The sequence below is a fragment of the Schistocerca cancellata genome, chromosome 2 (genome assembly GCF_023864275.1).
Source record: "Schistocerca cancellata isolate TAMUIC-IGC-003103 chromosome 2, iqSchCanc2.1, whole genome shotgun sequence".
NCBI lineage: Eukaryota > Metazoa > Arthropoda > Insecta > Orthoptera > Acrididae > Schistocerca > Schistocerca cancellata.
This window is the reverse complement of record NC_064627.1, coordinates 800,701,381-800,718,572: the sequence shown is the minus strand read 5'-3', so window position 1 is coordinate 800,718,572 and position 17,192 is coordinate 800,701,381. Positions and strand designations below refer to the sequence as shown.

The following is a 17,192-nucleotide window of genomic DNA, read 5'->3' as shown; positions in this document are numbered from 1 at the left end:
CTGATACAGATACAAACAGTGTACAGTAGCTACCTTCAGGCAGAAATGAGATAGGGTAATGTCTTGGATCTATATCTGTATGCTACACTTGTGTACATCTGTTCTTCAGGGAGAAGAAATAAAGACTTTGAGGTTTATTGATGACATTATATTTCTGTCAGAAACAGCAAAGGGCTTGGAAGAGCAGTTGAACGGAATGGACAGTATCTTGAAAGGAGGATATAAGATGAAAACCAACAAAAACAAAACTAGGATAATGGAATGCAGTTGAATTAAATCAGGTGATGCTGAGGGAGTTAATTAGGAAATGAAACACTTTAATTAGTAGATGACCAATGATGGTCGAAGTAGGAAGGATATAAAATGTAGACTGGCAATGGCAAGAAAAGCATTTCTGAAGAAGTGAAATTTGTCAGCATTGAGTATAGATTTAAGTGTTAGGAAGCATTTTCTGAAGGTATTTGTCTGAAGTGTAGCCTCGTATGGAAGTGAAATATGGATGATAAACAATTTAGATAAAAAGAGAATAGCAGCTTTTGAAATGGAGTGATACAGAAGAATGCTTGAAGACTTAGGTGGGTCGGTCACATAACTAATCAGGTAGTACTGAATAGAATTGGGGAGAGAAGGAATTTGTGGCACAACTTGACCAAAAGAAGGGATCTGTTGATAGGACACATTCTGTGACTTCAAGAGATCACCAGTTTTGTATAGGAGGGAAGTGTTTGTGATAAAAAAATGTAGAGGGAGACTAAGTGCAAGAGATGAATACAGTAAGCAGATTCAGAAAGGTGTAGGTTGCAGTAGTTATTCGGAGATGAAGAGGCTCGCACAGGGTAGAGTAACATGGACAGCTGCATCACACTGGTCTTTGGACTGAAGACCACAACTACTACTACTCTACAAACCACCGTGAAGTGAATGGTAGTGGATACATCCCATTGTACTAGTCACTGGGGTTTCTTCCCATTCCATTCCCATATGGGGAGTGCATGAACAATTATTGTTTGAATGTGTCTGTGTGTGCTGTAGTGTTTCTAATCTTGTCCTTATGATCCCAATGTGAGTGATCATAGGGTTTTTTTGTATATTCCTACAGTCATCATTATAGCTGGTTCTTGAAACTTTGTTGGTAGACTTTCTCAGGAATGTTCATGACAATTTTCTAGAGTCTGCCAGTTCAGTTCAGTTTCTTCAGTATCTATGTGATGCTTTCCCATGCATTACACAAACCTGTGACACTCATACTGCCCTTCTCTGTATGCATTCAATATCCCAAGTTACTCCTATTTGGTATGGGTCCCACATACTTGAGCAATATTCTAGAATGGGTCACATGAGTGATTTGAAAGCAGTCTACTTTGTAGATGACTGAGCCTTTGTGATCGTTCTGTTTCATATCCCCACAAAGTGGTACACCCTCGTATTTTTGTGAGTTAGTAGATTCCAACAGTGACTTATTGAATTACAGTCATAGGGTACTACAGTTTTTTCATTTTGTGAAGTGCACAGTTTTACATTTTTGAACATTTAAAGCAAATTGCCAATCTTTGCAGCACTTTGAAATCTTGTCAAGATCTGACTGAATATTTATTCAGCTTCTTTCATTGTAGATAATTGCATTATCTACAAAAAGTGTGACATTACTCTTAATATTGCCTATAAGTCATGAATACACAACATGAACATTAAGAACTGGGTTGTTTTGGAAATCAGCCTTATGCAGACACAAATTAGTTTATTTTTATATTTACCCAGACCTGTTACGACACCAATATGCCATCTTTCGAACATGTCTGGGTAAATATAAAAATAAACTAATTTGTGTCTGCATAAGGCTGATTTCCAAAACAACCCAGTTTTTAAATTGCAAACACAGAAGAATGAAAAGAGGAGCTTCAAACCTTAGTAAAATTAGTGTGAACTTTAAGGGACCCAAAACATTTCCCTGGGGCACATCTGAAGTTACTTCTAGTCTGATAATGGTTCTCCATCCAAAATAGCAAGCTTCGCCCTGCCTGTCAAAAAGTCCTCAGTCCAGTCACAAATTCTGAGGAAATGCTGGAAACTTGATAATACTGTTTACTTTGCAGGAAAAAAAGTAAGAAACTTGCAGTGTAATGCCAAGATAATTTTGTTGGCCACTCATCGTATTGGCTACCTCATCGTATTTACTTGAAACAATTTTTTTTTTACAAGTAATGATCATGAAGTGTTCACTCCAAATAACTTCTGGGTCAGGTGTTAAACTCGAAATAAGAGTTTCATGTTTCCTACACACAGACTGTCTTTCAAGCAGACTTCTCAATATATGGGTAAACTAAACAACACAAATATTCAAAAAATTGAAACTGTGACAAAAAGAAAAGCATATAGCCCTCTGGTACAGAAATGCTATACTCTGATGATATTTGTTTTAATATTGACCATTTGGGCAGGATAAAATACATGTATAATTTGTGGTTGTAATAAATATTGTATTCAATGTATACTCAATAGTCATAAGTTGATGAGTTGCCTGTAAACTAAGTCAATGGTTTAACATTCATGTTATGAGACAAATTCTGATTCTGATACAAAGGTAGGTAGAAAGCAGTGTGAAATCATTCATTAACTTACGGCATTGTCCTGAACCCATGACTGAACTTGGCTATGTTGCCATGATGCTGGACTAGTGAGTGCATGGTATTACTTAAAGTGCTTTATCCATCTATAGCCTGCATGAGTTGTGTGAGGAAGTTGTGTCTTCTGTAAGAACAAAAAAGTTAATTATTTCTAAAAAACAAAACATATTCTCCACAGGGCAAAAAATATATTGATAGTTGGTGTTGTAGCCTTCATTCCATATCTAATACAGAGTTAATTATATAAGTATTCCACTTTTTTGGTCAGATTTGCACACTTAATTTCACATTCATCCTCATTTCAAAGATAAATTTTCTGAATACGTAAGTTTGATTACACTTTGTGTTCAGAGCTGGATTTCAGAACATCATTTTTGTTTTCTTAATATTCTGTATTGAATGACATTTTATGTGTGCCATTTAGATCTAATTTGGATTTGTTTAAATCTTTTACTTTTATTTGGCATTGTTTTTATGTGACCTGTTTTGTTCCACACTACATCGAATATCATGTACCTCCCAAGCCAGAATAAAAATTATTTCATTGTTTGACCATGGAAAACTCCATGCATATTTGTTTGGATTGATTTTTTGTTATAGAAACACCACTGTAACTTAGTCTGTCACATAAGAATAATGATGGAATTGCTTTCTTTCTTTCTTTCTTTTTTAAGAAGCCACCAATCTTTCTGTTCCACTTGTCTTCTTTCGTAACATAAATTTTCCTGTTGTTTCAGTTACTTGAAGTCTTCTTTTGTATTTGGTGTTCATTATCTTGCTTACCTCCCCTCTACAGATTTTTATAATTTATTTATATTTGTGTGTGTGACTTCGAAGCCAGTTTCTGTACTCCTTCATGTATTCAAAGTTTTATGTTATACATAATTTGCTGCTGTTACTTTTCACATTGGTAATTTGTGATTGTCATTCTGACTCAGACCTGTTTACTGTTGAGTTAGTCTTTTACTTCTGCCTTCTGTAATATAATCTGTCATGGCATGAGAATGTGGAAAATAGTGTTTTATGGTTTATGGTTAAGATAATGTGCAAATTGAATTAAAACCTATAGGCTTAAGAATCCACTCAGATGGGAGCAGATGCACTGTTAGTGCTTGTAAGAGATTGACATTCATTGAAAAGTGCTGAACATCACAGAATTAAACAAATTATTGGTGTTCAAAGCTGTAGTCGTCATCATTATATAACAAAAAAATCTAATTCTTAAGAGCTTGTTTACTCTGGTTGATTTGATGCTAAGAAGACAAAATATAATAAAGAAAAAACTAATTTACTATGGGCAGGTTATTTGTAAAGGTATCATCTTTAAGTTTTTCTCAACTATTGTTGCAGCTGAAGAAACTTTTTGTATGTAATATTGTTATTTACAAAAAAATTCCAGGGCAGAAATAAATTTGTTCTTTTCATGAGCTGTTGTTTACTTTGTTAGAGCTTAAAATTTTGCTGTTATTTGAAAGGCAGAATCTACATTTGCAATATCTTTTCCTCTCCTCAGCACTCTTTGTTCCTTCATACTCTTCTGCTCTCTATTTTTACTGTACAGAACAGCCAAAATCTTTCTCAGACTGTGCACTTTGAAGGCTGTAGCCTTACCTACAGAACTGACATTGATGTTTAATCATAAAACGTCAGTTATCCATATAACATGACTGCGGTGGTACACAATAATTTTGGGTAATCTACAAACAGTTAGATCTCTTTGAGGAAAACTCTAATATAATTCAGAATGTATAGGAGCAGACAATTTATCTCCTTCTTTTAACACAGTGGACACTTCAGTTTTTAAGCTAATATTTGGGTTAAGTACAACCATACCTATGTCAGATTGGCGACTAATATATTGGCCATCAACTTCTCATAATTTCATTTTTTTAGATTTCATGGCTTCCCACATCACTGCTTATTAGTCTGCTATTGTCATCCTAATATCTCCACAGGAACACATTTCTGTATTTACCTTTTACCATGTTGTTCAGTAAACTAGTTGGACTGCCTTGGTTTGATAGACACACATTATTAAAATTGAAGTAGTAGAGTTAGAACACATACTTATGTGGAAGTGTTCTTCCTTTTCTTATCTCATTGAATGAAAAATTAATATTTATCCTTTAAATAATGGATTCATGGAATGTTAACATAAATATGTCATAGTTTACATTCATAAAAATTTCTTCATTATTGCCAAATAGATTCAAGTATCTTTTGTCTGTCTTCTGTGGAATGTCAAATTTTAAAATATTAGCTTTAGAGCTATGTTTGATGTAAATGAAGTTGATCTGACACTAGTTAGTGGTATGTTGCCAAATCATTTAACACCAAACCTGCTTTCAAAGCAATATACACACACTTATATTGCACAAAATAAAACTAAATTCCTGTTCTTTTTACAAAAGGCACATGAAAATCTAAAGCCTCTTCGGGCTAGCTATCAAAAGGGATGAAAGTGTGGGACAGATTGTAAACTATTATGTCAGAAGAAAAGTTGATTAATGATAAAGAAAGCCATGATTTTTGTATTTTGCAAACACAATGCTTGTTATAACTGAATAAGAGAACTTTGATCTCCTTTACTCTTACAAAGTGGGCAACAGGGAAGTTAAAGTAGATTTCAATATTTACTACACACAGGTAATGTATTAGCTTCATTTTTCACTCCAGTATCTGGGGTGTCCCAGCCAAAAAACTGATGACAGAAAATCTATGTTTCTAAAATAGTTCTGTTCTTCCACACCAAAGTGCTTCAGAAGGGGCAGTAGGAACCCTTTGTTCTAAAAATATGTCATGCAAAGTTAAATTCGCAAATATTGCAAATTTTTAGTGTTTGTCAATATCATTTTTAATTTCAGCTCTAGAAGAAGGAACCACCTCTAGAAGCTTCTCTCTGTCATTTATTCAGAGTTATAAAACATGACAAAAAATAAGAGAACTCGGGGAAAGTCGAACCAGTTTTACTGTTCACAACTGTGATCTGCTACTTGTTGTTAAAAAGAATAATGCAAGAGAATTTGCTTCCAGTTTTAATCTTAAATTATTTTGTGCACAAACTAGTAGATTTATGTAATCTGTAATTTGCTGTCAAGAAAGGCATAGATTATGTTCGATTTGCTTTTCATTAAATTTGTCTCTTAAAGCTGTAATGGCACATAGGATACCAGATGTATCAGAGATAATGGGAACCTTCAGGATTGTTACATGGGTACATTCTTAGTTGCTGTTGTGGCACTGGGACAAATTGAACCATAATGTGTAAAGCAAGTATCTTTCATTTCACTTATTTTTAACTGTTCATTTATTACCATTGTAAACTCAAAAGCGAGAACATATACTTAACATTTCGTGTGAATCATATCATTAATTTTGAAAAATAACCATAAAGTTTATTACATTACTTGATCGGCAGAAGAAATACAGAAATGGAAACCATTTTTTCCTTGGAAAGAAAGTACAAATGAAGTGAATGCAAGGGCAAGGTACTTTTCCTCTCTTACATATCTCACAACCAGAACAAAGACTTGTTGAAAGGAAGTTTAGCTTCGTGTTTGGTCCTATGCCGCGTATTTTTGCTTACAGCCTCACTGGCCAGAGCAAACAAGGATTGTGTGGCAGAGGCGTTGGAAGCCGTATCCGATGACCTAACAGAGGACCAGCGCAGTCGTGTTGCGAGGGTTGTGGGTCGCATGGCTGAGTCAATGGAGCGGCTGAGGTCCCACAACCGACTGCTGGAGAAGGAAAATGGGCTGCTGAAGCAGATCCGAATACTGCAGAGGCACAGCACACCCGCGGTTAGTCTCATTTTCGTCTTTGCTCATGTCACAAGAGTGTAATGAGAACTTTACCACAGTTATTGAAACTGCAGTTTCAGAATTTTGATGGCCTAGCCAAAGTACAAAGGAAACAAACTTTGTCCTCTCTCACCTAGTAGATGGTATTGTGATGAGATGAGTAAATACAAAATGAAAAGCACATGAAAATAAAAATAAAATTGAAACTGATGAGCTCTGGAGAATGCTTACTCCTTTAGCACCTGCAGGTTCTTCATCCTTTAGTACATTATTTCTTCTTTGTCTTGCTAGTTCCTTGCTTTTCCAAGACGTATAGTGCCAAAACGTATCCTGGTATAAAATATTTTTATAATAGTCATGGACATTCTAAGCTTTAAGTGTAGGCATGTTTATGCATGTTCATTGAGTAGTTGCTATTATTCATTTGACATATCAGTTACAAGGTATTGGTTCCCCGTCAAACTCTGCTTGTGGTGAGCGATCCCATTATAGGAATCTTTGTTATATGTGAAACCTTCAACATTATGCAGACTAAAATACTATGGAACAGATAATCTGTTGATACTGTTTTTCTTGGTTCTTCATTTTTGTTACATTGTAAATACTGTTTAATATTGTGTCAAAACAGTGATCGATACATTTGCATTGTGATGTAAGAGGACTCCACTGATTTCCATGCATTTTTGCTTGTTTTTTGTATGCAAGTGAGGAGCCATTGTCTGCCATATTGTATGCATTGACTTCTATTTAAATATGCAGTCTCCCACAAGACACTCACGAACTCATATGTGAACTAATGGGAAATAAATAAAAATAGCTTTTCTCTCTCTCTCTCTCTCTCTCTCTCTCTCTCTCTCTCTCTCTCTCTCTCTCTCTCTCTCTCTCTCACCCACCCACCCAGTTGTCATTTATCTGTCTTATGTAAATTCTTCTCCCTTGTTCTGTCTTGTCAACATTACACTGTTCATAGGAATTTTTGAGAACCATACTTGTTACCCTGCAGATTATCCACAGTTCGTATTTTTAATACAAATTTCTTTGTCTCTAATCTTACATTTTACTTGTGTTGCTCTGCCAGTCTGCTATGACTTGCCCTTGTCAAATACATATTTTGCATTTATATGGCACAAGTTGGAGATTGGTGAGCAAGCTAGAAACTAAATTATTGATGATTCTGCCTTGCAGATATGCACACCTGAGATATCCCATCATTTCTCACCATCATATTATTTTTGTTTTATATGCTTCGTACATGAAACTGTCTTCCATTTCTTCCTTTAATTTCTATTATTTTGCTCATTAGATACATTTTTATTTCTCGCAAATGAATAATTATAAGTGCACAAATAAATAACCTAAAAGCTGAAAAAAGTAAAAATACCAACCATTTGGCATCTTGTGATCAATAAATGCTTCCTGTAAATGTTTCTGTGGTGTAGCGGTTAACTGTGTGTCACATTCCTCTGTCATATACCTACCCACCATTGGGTTATCACCGTAGTCTTTTCTTACTACTTGGAATCCTTGCTACTTGTCTCACCAACCTCTGTTTACACTAGTTTGATACTGACATTCGTATACTGACATTCGTATACTGACATTCGTATACTGACATTCGTATACTGACATTCATATTTCCCTGTCTTGTGCTAATCTTATCATCTCTGTGCAGATATTACACCCAAAATCTATATAATCCCCTTTCCCTATTTTAATCTTGATATGTCCCCCTTCCCGCTACGGATCTTCCAAACAACAGATTGATTCCTGGATGCCATAGATGTTCTGCTGATAAGTCCTTTCTTTTAATTTATAACATTCTGTGTATCACCACATTTCAAATGTTTCCAGTTTTTTTCCTCCAGGTCTCAATTTCATTACAGTCCTCTGCCCAAGTTGGTTCAGCAATCCATTTGTTTGTTTTATTGTCTCTCCTAGTAATTCCCAACATTCACCTCTCCATTGCTCACTGAGTAGCCCTCAGTTTTTGAATTGATTTCACATTAAAAGCCATTGTCTCATTGCCAGAATTTAAAACCAGTAAATTAGTTGATAATGATCTTCAAGGCACATTAGGATCTTCAGTTTGGAAATGCTGTTTAACTTGCCAAAACCACTCTTGGCTGCTCTCACTCTTTTCTCAGTATCTCTTGTTCTCCATAAAGTTGTTTTCTTCAGCTCCCTTGGTCACCAAAATCCAGCTGGATTTTTACACTATGTTAGTTATATAATTTTAGCCTCATTATCGAGTTTTTCTTTGCATTGCTGTAGATTACCTGCAGTTGAGTTCATTGGTGTTGGGACCATGAATTTTTATTTTTCAGTGTCTTAAAGATGCCTCACTTTTACAAATATCAGATAACATATCCTTCCTTCACATCTTCTATATCCTTCCTTCACATCTTCTGGGTATAAGATACTTCTGTACTACACCACTGGAAATTTTAAAATGGAAACAACCCTTAACATAAATTAATCATGTGTAGCTGATTGATGTGTGGTGCATGAGCACACACAACCGCACAGACACATTACTAAGTTTCAAGTTATCACTCTTTTCAGTTTAGTACACACTATCATATATCAACCACATAGGCATCTGATTCTTTTCTTCAGTCTTTCCCCTGTTCTCTTAAGCTTTAAAGCTAGTTCTTACTGTTTGATAAGCCATCTAGTAGTTCATTATACAATTGTATCCTGTTCCTTCATAAAGTTGCACTTACAGTTTCTCAAAATATGCTACTTTATTAAATACATATTACTCATGCAAACAAATTATAACCTTGATGACATTTGTTTTAATGTAGTTGTTAGTTGCCCTCTCTTTGCTTTGGTCGGCAAATAATTTAATGTTCTTGTATACTGATGACTCGTGATAGACTCCTACAACTAGTATGTACCTTGTTCTAACATACCTGTGATATCAAGACAGTTACAAACCACCATGTACAGCATAGCTTTTCTTTTTGTCACAACAAAGAGCAAGCACTCCAGAGCCTGTGAAATATAAATTTTCCTTGATAGCTGTTTGCTGTCAGCATTTCATCTGCTGAGTGAGTGAGGAGCCATATTTTACCTCTGTTTTTACTGACTTCCGATCAAAATTTTCCCATGTGCATATAATATAGTGTAATTACTGTGGGAACAGTAATCTAGCTTGTGTTTAAAATTTTACCCACAAATGTTGGAAGGTGCAACAGATGTAAACAGGCAAATACTTTATGAATGACAAATTGCTTGATCAATTCATTGTGTTCCTGACAAGACATCCCAATTCTCTGAGGGAAGCGTGTAAAGTCACGTACAAAATAAAATGCAAAAATATTGCTTTTCATCATCGATCTTAAGATTTTTGAGTAAGACAATGCCGTTCACTTTTTCATTAAAAAGAGAAATTTAAAAATCTAAACTCTCTTAATCCTGGCACCTCCTGAGACAAACAAAGAAACAGATCTTATACTTGAAGTATTACATGTTTTATCTGAATCAACCCACATTAGAATGAAGTATTTTGTCTGGAGATACAAAGAAAAGGAAAGGTTACTTCATCAGTTGGCACAGTTCACAAGGGACAGAATTAAATTCCAGTATACCAACATCAAAATTCTGTCATATGATTTAGTTTAGTAATACTAAATGAATTCCATAAAATTTCTTTCAGAGGAGGTAGGATTTGGCTAGATCTAACTTATATATATATATATAAAGAAAACATATGAAAAGATTGCAATAAAATACTTCATGGGTGAAAGGCCAGATGCCTTTGTCAGATGGGCACAATATTTTGGCAAGTGACCACATTGTGAACCTGCATTGAATCTTATCAAGAGGGGGAAGGGGACAGCAAACTGACTTTGGGGCAGGCAAAGCAAGGGGGCAAGATGATAAACTCATGTCTATGCATGAGTGGAGACGCATTCTGAACACCAGAGCTTGGAGAGCGAAATAAAAGTCCTGCACCGGCTCCCAGGCAATCAGATCATCAGGGCACATGATGGCAGCATGGTTGCTTGCCAAAATATTGTACCCGTTGGACACCGACATCTGGCTGTTTACACATGAACTATTTGATCATAAATTAACCTCTGAGAAGTTGAATTGCAAAATGACTGTAGTTAACTTGAATAAAGAATGTTGGGACTTTGTAATAGAGCAATATTCTGTTAACAAGAGCATGCGCCAACAAAATTTGAATCAGTGGCCATTGCCACGCAGAATACTTTGCACATCTAATTAGTGTTTTTTGGAGGGTTGGGGGGCTGCAGGGAAGGATAAAGTGCTCTTCTACCTCATAGTACTGAATTCCAAGGGGTATCAACCACCTATATAGTGGCACTCATGAACTCTCCTCTTCCCTTTTTCCGGGACATGGGGTGGAAAGCCTGTACTGGATCGAATCTGCCTTTCAGATTACTGACCACTCTTAATGTGGTTTCTAGACAGCTTCCCTCATCCATCTAGGTGAATATATGGATGGTATCAACATCCTACCTCAGATATGCACTGTACTTTCATTGAGAAAACATTGCCACATTTGCATATAAGATTTACTGTAAAACAGCTAGAGTCTCTTTATACCCATCATCATTATCAATGGGGCATCCTTTGGAACTCCATTCCTTGTGTACAGCAATGCATGAAGCGCTCTCTAGAGCGATAATCTGTGAATTTTTTTTATTGGAGTGGAATTTTTCTCATCTCAGTCCACTGTGAATTCTCTAAAATGGTAAATACTGTTATTACTGTGCTTAGATCTTTGATCCAAAAATATTCTAAAACGTCCCAAGCTCTGCCTCACTCAGTGTATGTTGAACATTATTATCTTTAAAAGCAGCAAGTAGTGAAAAGAAATGACTGCTATAGTTTGCTTATAAACTAAAAATTGAGCAGCACTTTTGATGGGGCAGTGGCCTTTTCCAGAACAATGTTAAAACTGCCTTATAGGATGAGTATGGATCAGTTTGCCATTGTGCAGTGTAGCTTGTGGTGATTAATGTATGTTCTCCTTGTGTGCCTTTCTCATATTAGCAATATTAGTTACTAATTTCTCTATTTTGTATAGTGTTAACACTTTCAGTGAAAAATGAAAACTCTAAAGGGGCTGTGGAGCAGACTGCATGTGTTTCTGGTGACATAGTTGGGTAGAGAGACTGGAGATTCAGCAACTCACTCATCAGTTTATAAACAGGGCTTCTTTTGGATGTAATTTACATTTGCACAGGTGATTTATGTAATACAGATCTCTTGGTGTATGTGATATGTCTAGACCCTTAGTCGAATATGAGAGTGATAAATGTCAGCTACCACTTTAATTTCTGTATTCAGTGTGCATTGTTTCTCAAAAAGTTAAAGGCTAGTTTGGTAATTGGACATAAATTTTATAATTTTGTGTAGAATTAATATTAAATTTATTATGTTCTACCAAGCACAGTTGAAAAATTCAGTTAATGTTTAAAGAACTGCGTATTGAATTAGTTGTTGTGCGTATTGAATTAGTTGTTGAGTCCTTGAGCAAAGGATGTGGAAGGTCACACTGTTGTATGAGGTTTGGGTAAGAGTTTTACAGAAGATTCTTTTCAGCCAGACTGCATCCACGAAGATGACACCATATTAATAATTCAAAAATTAATGTAATTAGCTAAGGTATACTGCAGTGTAACTAAATAATCTGAACTCATCATCTTTACCAAACATTATCTGTTACAGGAAGGTCAAGATGGTCCTACGGAAGAAATATCAAAACTGGAGAACGAGTTGGCAGAGGTTGGAAGCAAAATTCTGAGGCTGGGCTTTCGTCCACAGAAAATCCAGACTGGTGGCGGCAGCCCTGTGTCAGTCATAACTTCTCCCCCACTCATCATTAAGTCTGAGCCACAAACATCTGACTGAACCAGTCCATTGAGAATCGAAGAGTGTTTCCTCCAAAACTGTAAAATGGATATCTGTTTACATTTATTGCTCATCAATGTTTATGGATTCAGTGTGCCGAGCCAGTATGCTATAGTGGGGCAACTAGGTGGAACGTGAAGACAGTCATATTTTGTATGTATAATTGAAAAATGAAGGGCTTTTGTATATTTAATTTGTACTGCCAGAATGTCGAGTAAAGGTTTTTGCTCCAAGTAGATGAAATAGGACATCACACCGAGCATTGAGTGGCAAAGCAATGCAGTGCCTAATATTATTTCCTGTTTTCTTGATATAAGCTTTGTCCTCACGGTAGCTAAATCTAGGAGGAGATATTAAGAAATTTTTTAACGAGGTTAAGAGAGAAATAAACCTACTGGCAAATATTTTTATCAATTTGAAAGTACAAAACTTAGGTGCTGTATTTTCTCAGCACCATTAAATATATACATGTATTCTCTTTATTGCAAATGTAAGTAATGTATATTCGTGTGCTAGTATTGAGTATCAACAGTTTTATATCCTGTAAATGCAGGTAGTTTCAAAATAAATTAGAATCTTTATCTAAAGCAACTTGTAATGCTGTCCACTACTGTTTGCAGTTTCATTTGTGATCTCAGACTATCTGCTGTTGTCAAGCAGGTAGTTAAAAGTGGCACAACTTTGCCCGCATTGTGGGCTGATAAATTTGTAGCTACATACTTTTATTTATAAGCATGCAGCTGCGCCATTCCCTGCTTCATTAAAGCTGTACAAAATGTAGGTAAAATATTTCCATTCAAGTAGTGCTTACAGTTCTTACTATTAAAATTTCTGATGTTTTTACATAGGGGTTCGTACAGTCTGCTCACACTACTCCCCAATCTTTGTCTTTTCTTTACTTTTCTTCTGCTATTTTCTTCTTAATCACACATAACGGACCACTACCAGGACTCCACCAACAACAAAATCATGTTAACAACATTTGCAGCACAAGAAAAACTGGGCCTCTGATGCTCGATCACTGCCACAAATTATTATGCAGGACAAAAGTAATATGATCCTTGTGTGACCTGATTTAAACAGTGAATGATGCACACTTGACAAATTTGTTTCTGCAAATCTGTAAATTGGTATCAAATGTACCTGTCTTTGATAGTCAGTCTTGTAAGTCGTATAATTTTGTAACTCATTTCAAAACCAAACTGAGATGTTTTAGTCATTGTGGCTGTATTGTTGCTACTCACTAAACTAATCAGCAAACCACGTGCATCAGCACAATTGTCATGATACCACTTACGCTTGTTGAAAACAATAAGTGAAATGTGATATGTGCACTTCCAGATGAATGAATGTTGTTCAGAGACTCTGACCACATTCATTTTTGGGCAAGCACATCAAATGAAATCGAAAAAAAGAGAATAAATATAGATTAAGATGTATGAAAACATATCTCTCTCTCTCAGTATCTGTATATCTGTGTGTGTGTGTGTGTGTGTGTGTGTGTGTGTGTGTGTGTGTGTGTGTGTGTGTGTGTAAGTTATTAAGTTTTTGATATTTTACACTGAAAATTATTTTGCTCATATAACTTATTTATTTTCACTCATATCCTTGCATTTCCTGCCATGTAATATGTTGCTAGATTTTTTTTTTACACAATCAATATTGAAAAGGTACCTGTAGATTCATTATTCGTTCAGTCTTAGTTTTGAGGTGATACAATGTAACACTGCTGTAAAAAAAAAAATTAAAAAAAAATCTGTGTGTTTAATTCTGTATAACAAGGTATTCCAGCAACAGTTCAAAGTTCTGATGAAATAGAAAAGAAATGTTTCTTGTTGAAGTGATGATGAATGGTAGCAAAGGAGGGTGGTTTCCTTTGTGTTAAGTGCTGCAGGGAGCTTAATTTTACTGCATAAGGTATGCTCCTGAAATGTCAGATTGTAATATGTTGATTCTTCTCTGCTGAAATGGGCAAACACACTGTACAATGGACCAAACAAAGTGTCTGGTTGTCAAATTACCCAACACATTGTTTGCATGAATTTGAGTAAACCAGAGATTGTAATGTCAATGCTTAAAAATTAAAGTAATCAGAGTGTAGGAAAGTGTACTTAATGTTATATGTTTTGCTGTTATATGTAAGAAAATGCTTAATTTAAAAATGTTTTAAAGCCTTCATCACCTTGTTGGTCTATTAAAATTTGTATGCTGTCTCCCATTGTGCCTTAATGTTGTCTTACGTGTTTGTTATGTACAGTTTACTGCCATGTGCAATAGAGAAGACATTGGGATTACTGAGTTCTTTACTCTTGTCTTGGATTTAAAAGATAATTTGTCTGTAAGAACTGCTTGCAGTATGTGATTGAATGGAATTGGCAAAAATTAAGTTCCTTTGTATAGATTCATTATGCTTGTGGAATGCAAACAATGAAGAATATGGAAAAATTCAAAAGCATTTTTATTACTTCTTATATACTCTTTGGAAGCATAAGGTTACCTCCTTAGTACATGTACAAGGCAAAGGTATACAAGAAACTTACACATCCTGTTGTACATCAGATTTATGTTACATACTCTTAGGCAACTATTTGATAATTTTTGCTAGCTTTCAAACTTGTAAAATACTTCCTTTGACCTTGTACAAACAAGGATGTTTATCAGCATAGTTCAGATTTCCTTGTTAACATACATGTTGTCATACAAAAGACACGGGGAAACGTGAAACACCACTGCCAGAATAAACTGCAACAAGTGACAGTATTTTAATATTGTTACAGTTTTCTTTTTTATTCTTTTATTAAGTACCAGGAGAACATTGACAGTAAGGAACACTTAAAATCATCACGAAAACAAAGTATCAAAGAATAGCCCAGCTAAACCAAATAAGTTGGTTTTAGAAGAATGTGTAAGGTGCACCAATAATTGTTATGAATATGATCTGTGGAAATGTGAAAATATGGGACAGTATTCACATTCCATGTAAGGGCAGCTAAACAACTTGTGTAAATACTTGTTGTTAAATATTTCAGAATTGTATTAGCAAAACCCTTGCTAATGTTTTAATGTGGCTTTTGAGTATTGCAGTTACTTTCTTTTCAATGAAACTATTCACTTTCTGTATTTGGTTTGTAATACTTTAACATGTTATATACATTTCTGCCGCCCACCTACTCAAAATAATCATGATTAGTAACTAGTCAAAATAATGCAAGGTTTCATGATAAACATCATATTCCATTTACTATAAACAGTGAGCTACAGACTCACCCCTCCCCTCCCCCAAACGTAAAGATCATACCAGGACAAAAATAAAAATTGATTGTGATAGAAAACCATTCAAAAGAAGTGTGCTTCTATGAGGGATATATGGGAGACCAGTAACTAAAATGGAAGGAGAACTGGAATAATTCATAATGAAATAAAACTTTCTAGACAGGCCATTCCATCATGTTTTTTTTCACAAAGTGCATGTCTTTAACCATGCACTCTTTTTCTAATCACATCACAAGTGTCACTGCCACTCCTGTGGTGTAAAAGTCTTCCACCTATGCCTCAAGAGCAATTGCAGCAGGTTTTTTCAGATGTTCCAATTATATTTCTCTCTGTGCTTATCCCCACTAAATATGATTCTAACTTCTCAAGAGATGACACAGCACACACACTCTTTTATGCAGAGATCTTAATGTACAAATGGATGTTATGTAATTAATATATGCTCTTTTCTGTTTTGATCCTTGTTTCTGGTTAATTGTGACCATGAAATAGCATTACTTGTTTCATGCTATTCAGTGTAAGGAATAATTGAACTGATTTTAATCCATGTTGGAATCATGTTTTGTACATAATTTTTACAGCTTTGTGGAGATTAAATAAAAATGTTTTCACTTACAAATGATATATGCACCATAATATTTTTTTAGTAACTAAATGTCTTATACTGCCCATTCCTTAAACAAGTGACTGACATGTGATAGACACCTTTTTTGTACTTCTAATCTTGACTACGCAGAGTGTTTGTTGGGAACACAGGTAGGTAAATGAGGTGTTCACTGCATGGATTTTTATGTAGGAATTATCATTGCTGTACTACACTGAAGAGCCAAAGAAACTGGTGCACCTGCCTAATACCATGTAGGGCCCCTGCGAGCACGCAGAAGTGCCACAGCATGACGTGGCATGGAATCGACTGATGTCTGAAGTAATGCTGGAGGGAACTGACACCATGAATCCTGCAAGGTTGCCCATAAATCCATAAAAGTATGAGGGGTGGAGATTCTTTCTGAACAGCACATTGCAAAGCATCCCAGATATGCTCAATAATGTTTGTGGCTGGGGAGTTTGGTAGTCAGCGGAAGTGGTTAAACTCAGAAGAGTGTTCCTGGAGGCACTCCTTAGCAATTCTGGATGTGTGGGGTGTCACATTGTCCTGCTGGAATCGCCCAAGTCCATTGGAATTCACAATGGACATGAATGATGCAGGTGATGGGACAGGATGCATATGTACGTGTCACCTATCAGTCGTATCTAGACATATCGGGTGTCTCATATCACTCACATTGCACATGCCCCACACCCTTACAGAACCTCCACCAGCTTGAACAGTCTCCTGCTGACATGCAGGGTTCATATATTCATGAGGTTGTCTCCATACCCGTACACATGCATCTGCTTGATACAATTTGAAAAGACTTGTCTGACCAGGCAACATGTTTCCAGTCAACAGTCCAGTGTCAGTGCTGATGGGGCCAGGTGAGGCATAAAGCTTTGTGTTGTGCAGTCATAAAAGGTACGTGAGTGGGCCTTTGGCTCCAAAAGCCCGTATTGATGATGTTTTGTTGAATGGTTTGCATGCTGACACTTGTTGATGGCCCAGCATTGA

The 17,192-nt window shown here is 35.8% G+C and overlaps 1 protein-coding gene across 2 annotated transcripts in view; it reads left to right on the top strand.

Moving 5' to 3' along the window:
• LOC126162662 (ski oncogene) overlaps positions 1–14,133 on the top strand; it is a 654,130-nt gene extending 639,997 nt beyond the window's left edge. The window contains exons 6-7 of one of the 2 annotated variants that reach the window (XM_049919306.1): positions 6,213–6,424; positions 12,131–14,133. In XM_049919306.1, coding sequence (XP_049775263.1) covers positions 6,213–6,424; positions 12,131–12,313 — 395 coding nt within the window. In that variant the 3' untranslated portion in view covers positions 12,314–14,133. The remainder of the gene's footprint in view (positions 1–6,212; positions 6,425–12,130) is intronic. The other variant, XM_049919307.1, reaches the window with a different exon arrangement.
• The last annotated feature ends 3,059 nt before the right edge of the window (positions 14,134–17,192 follow it).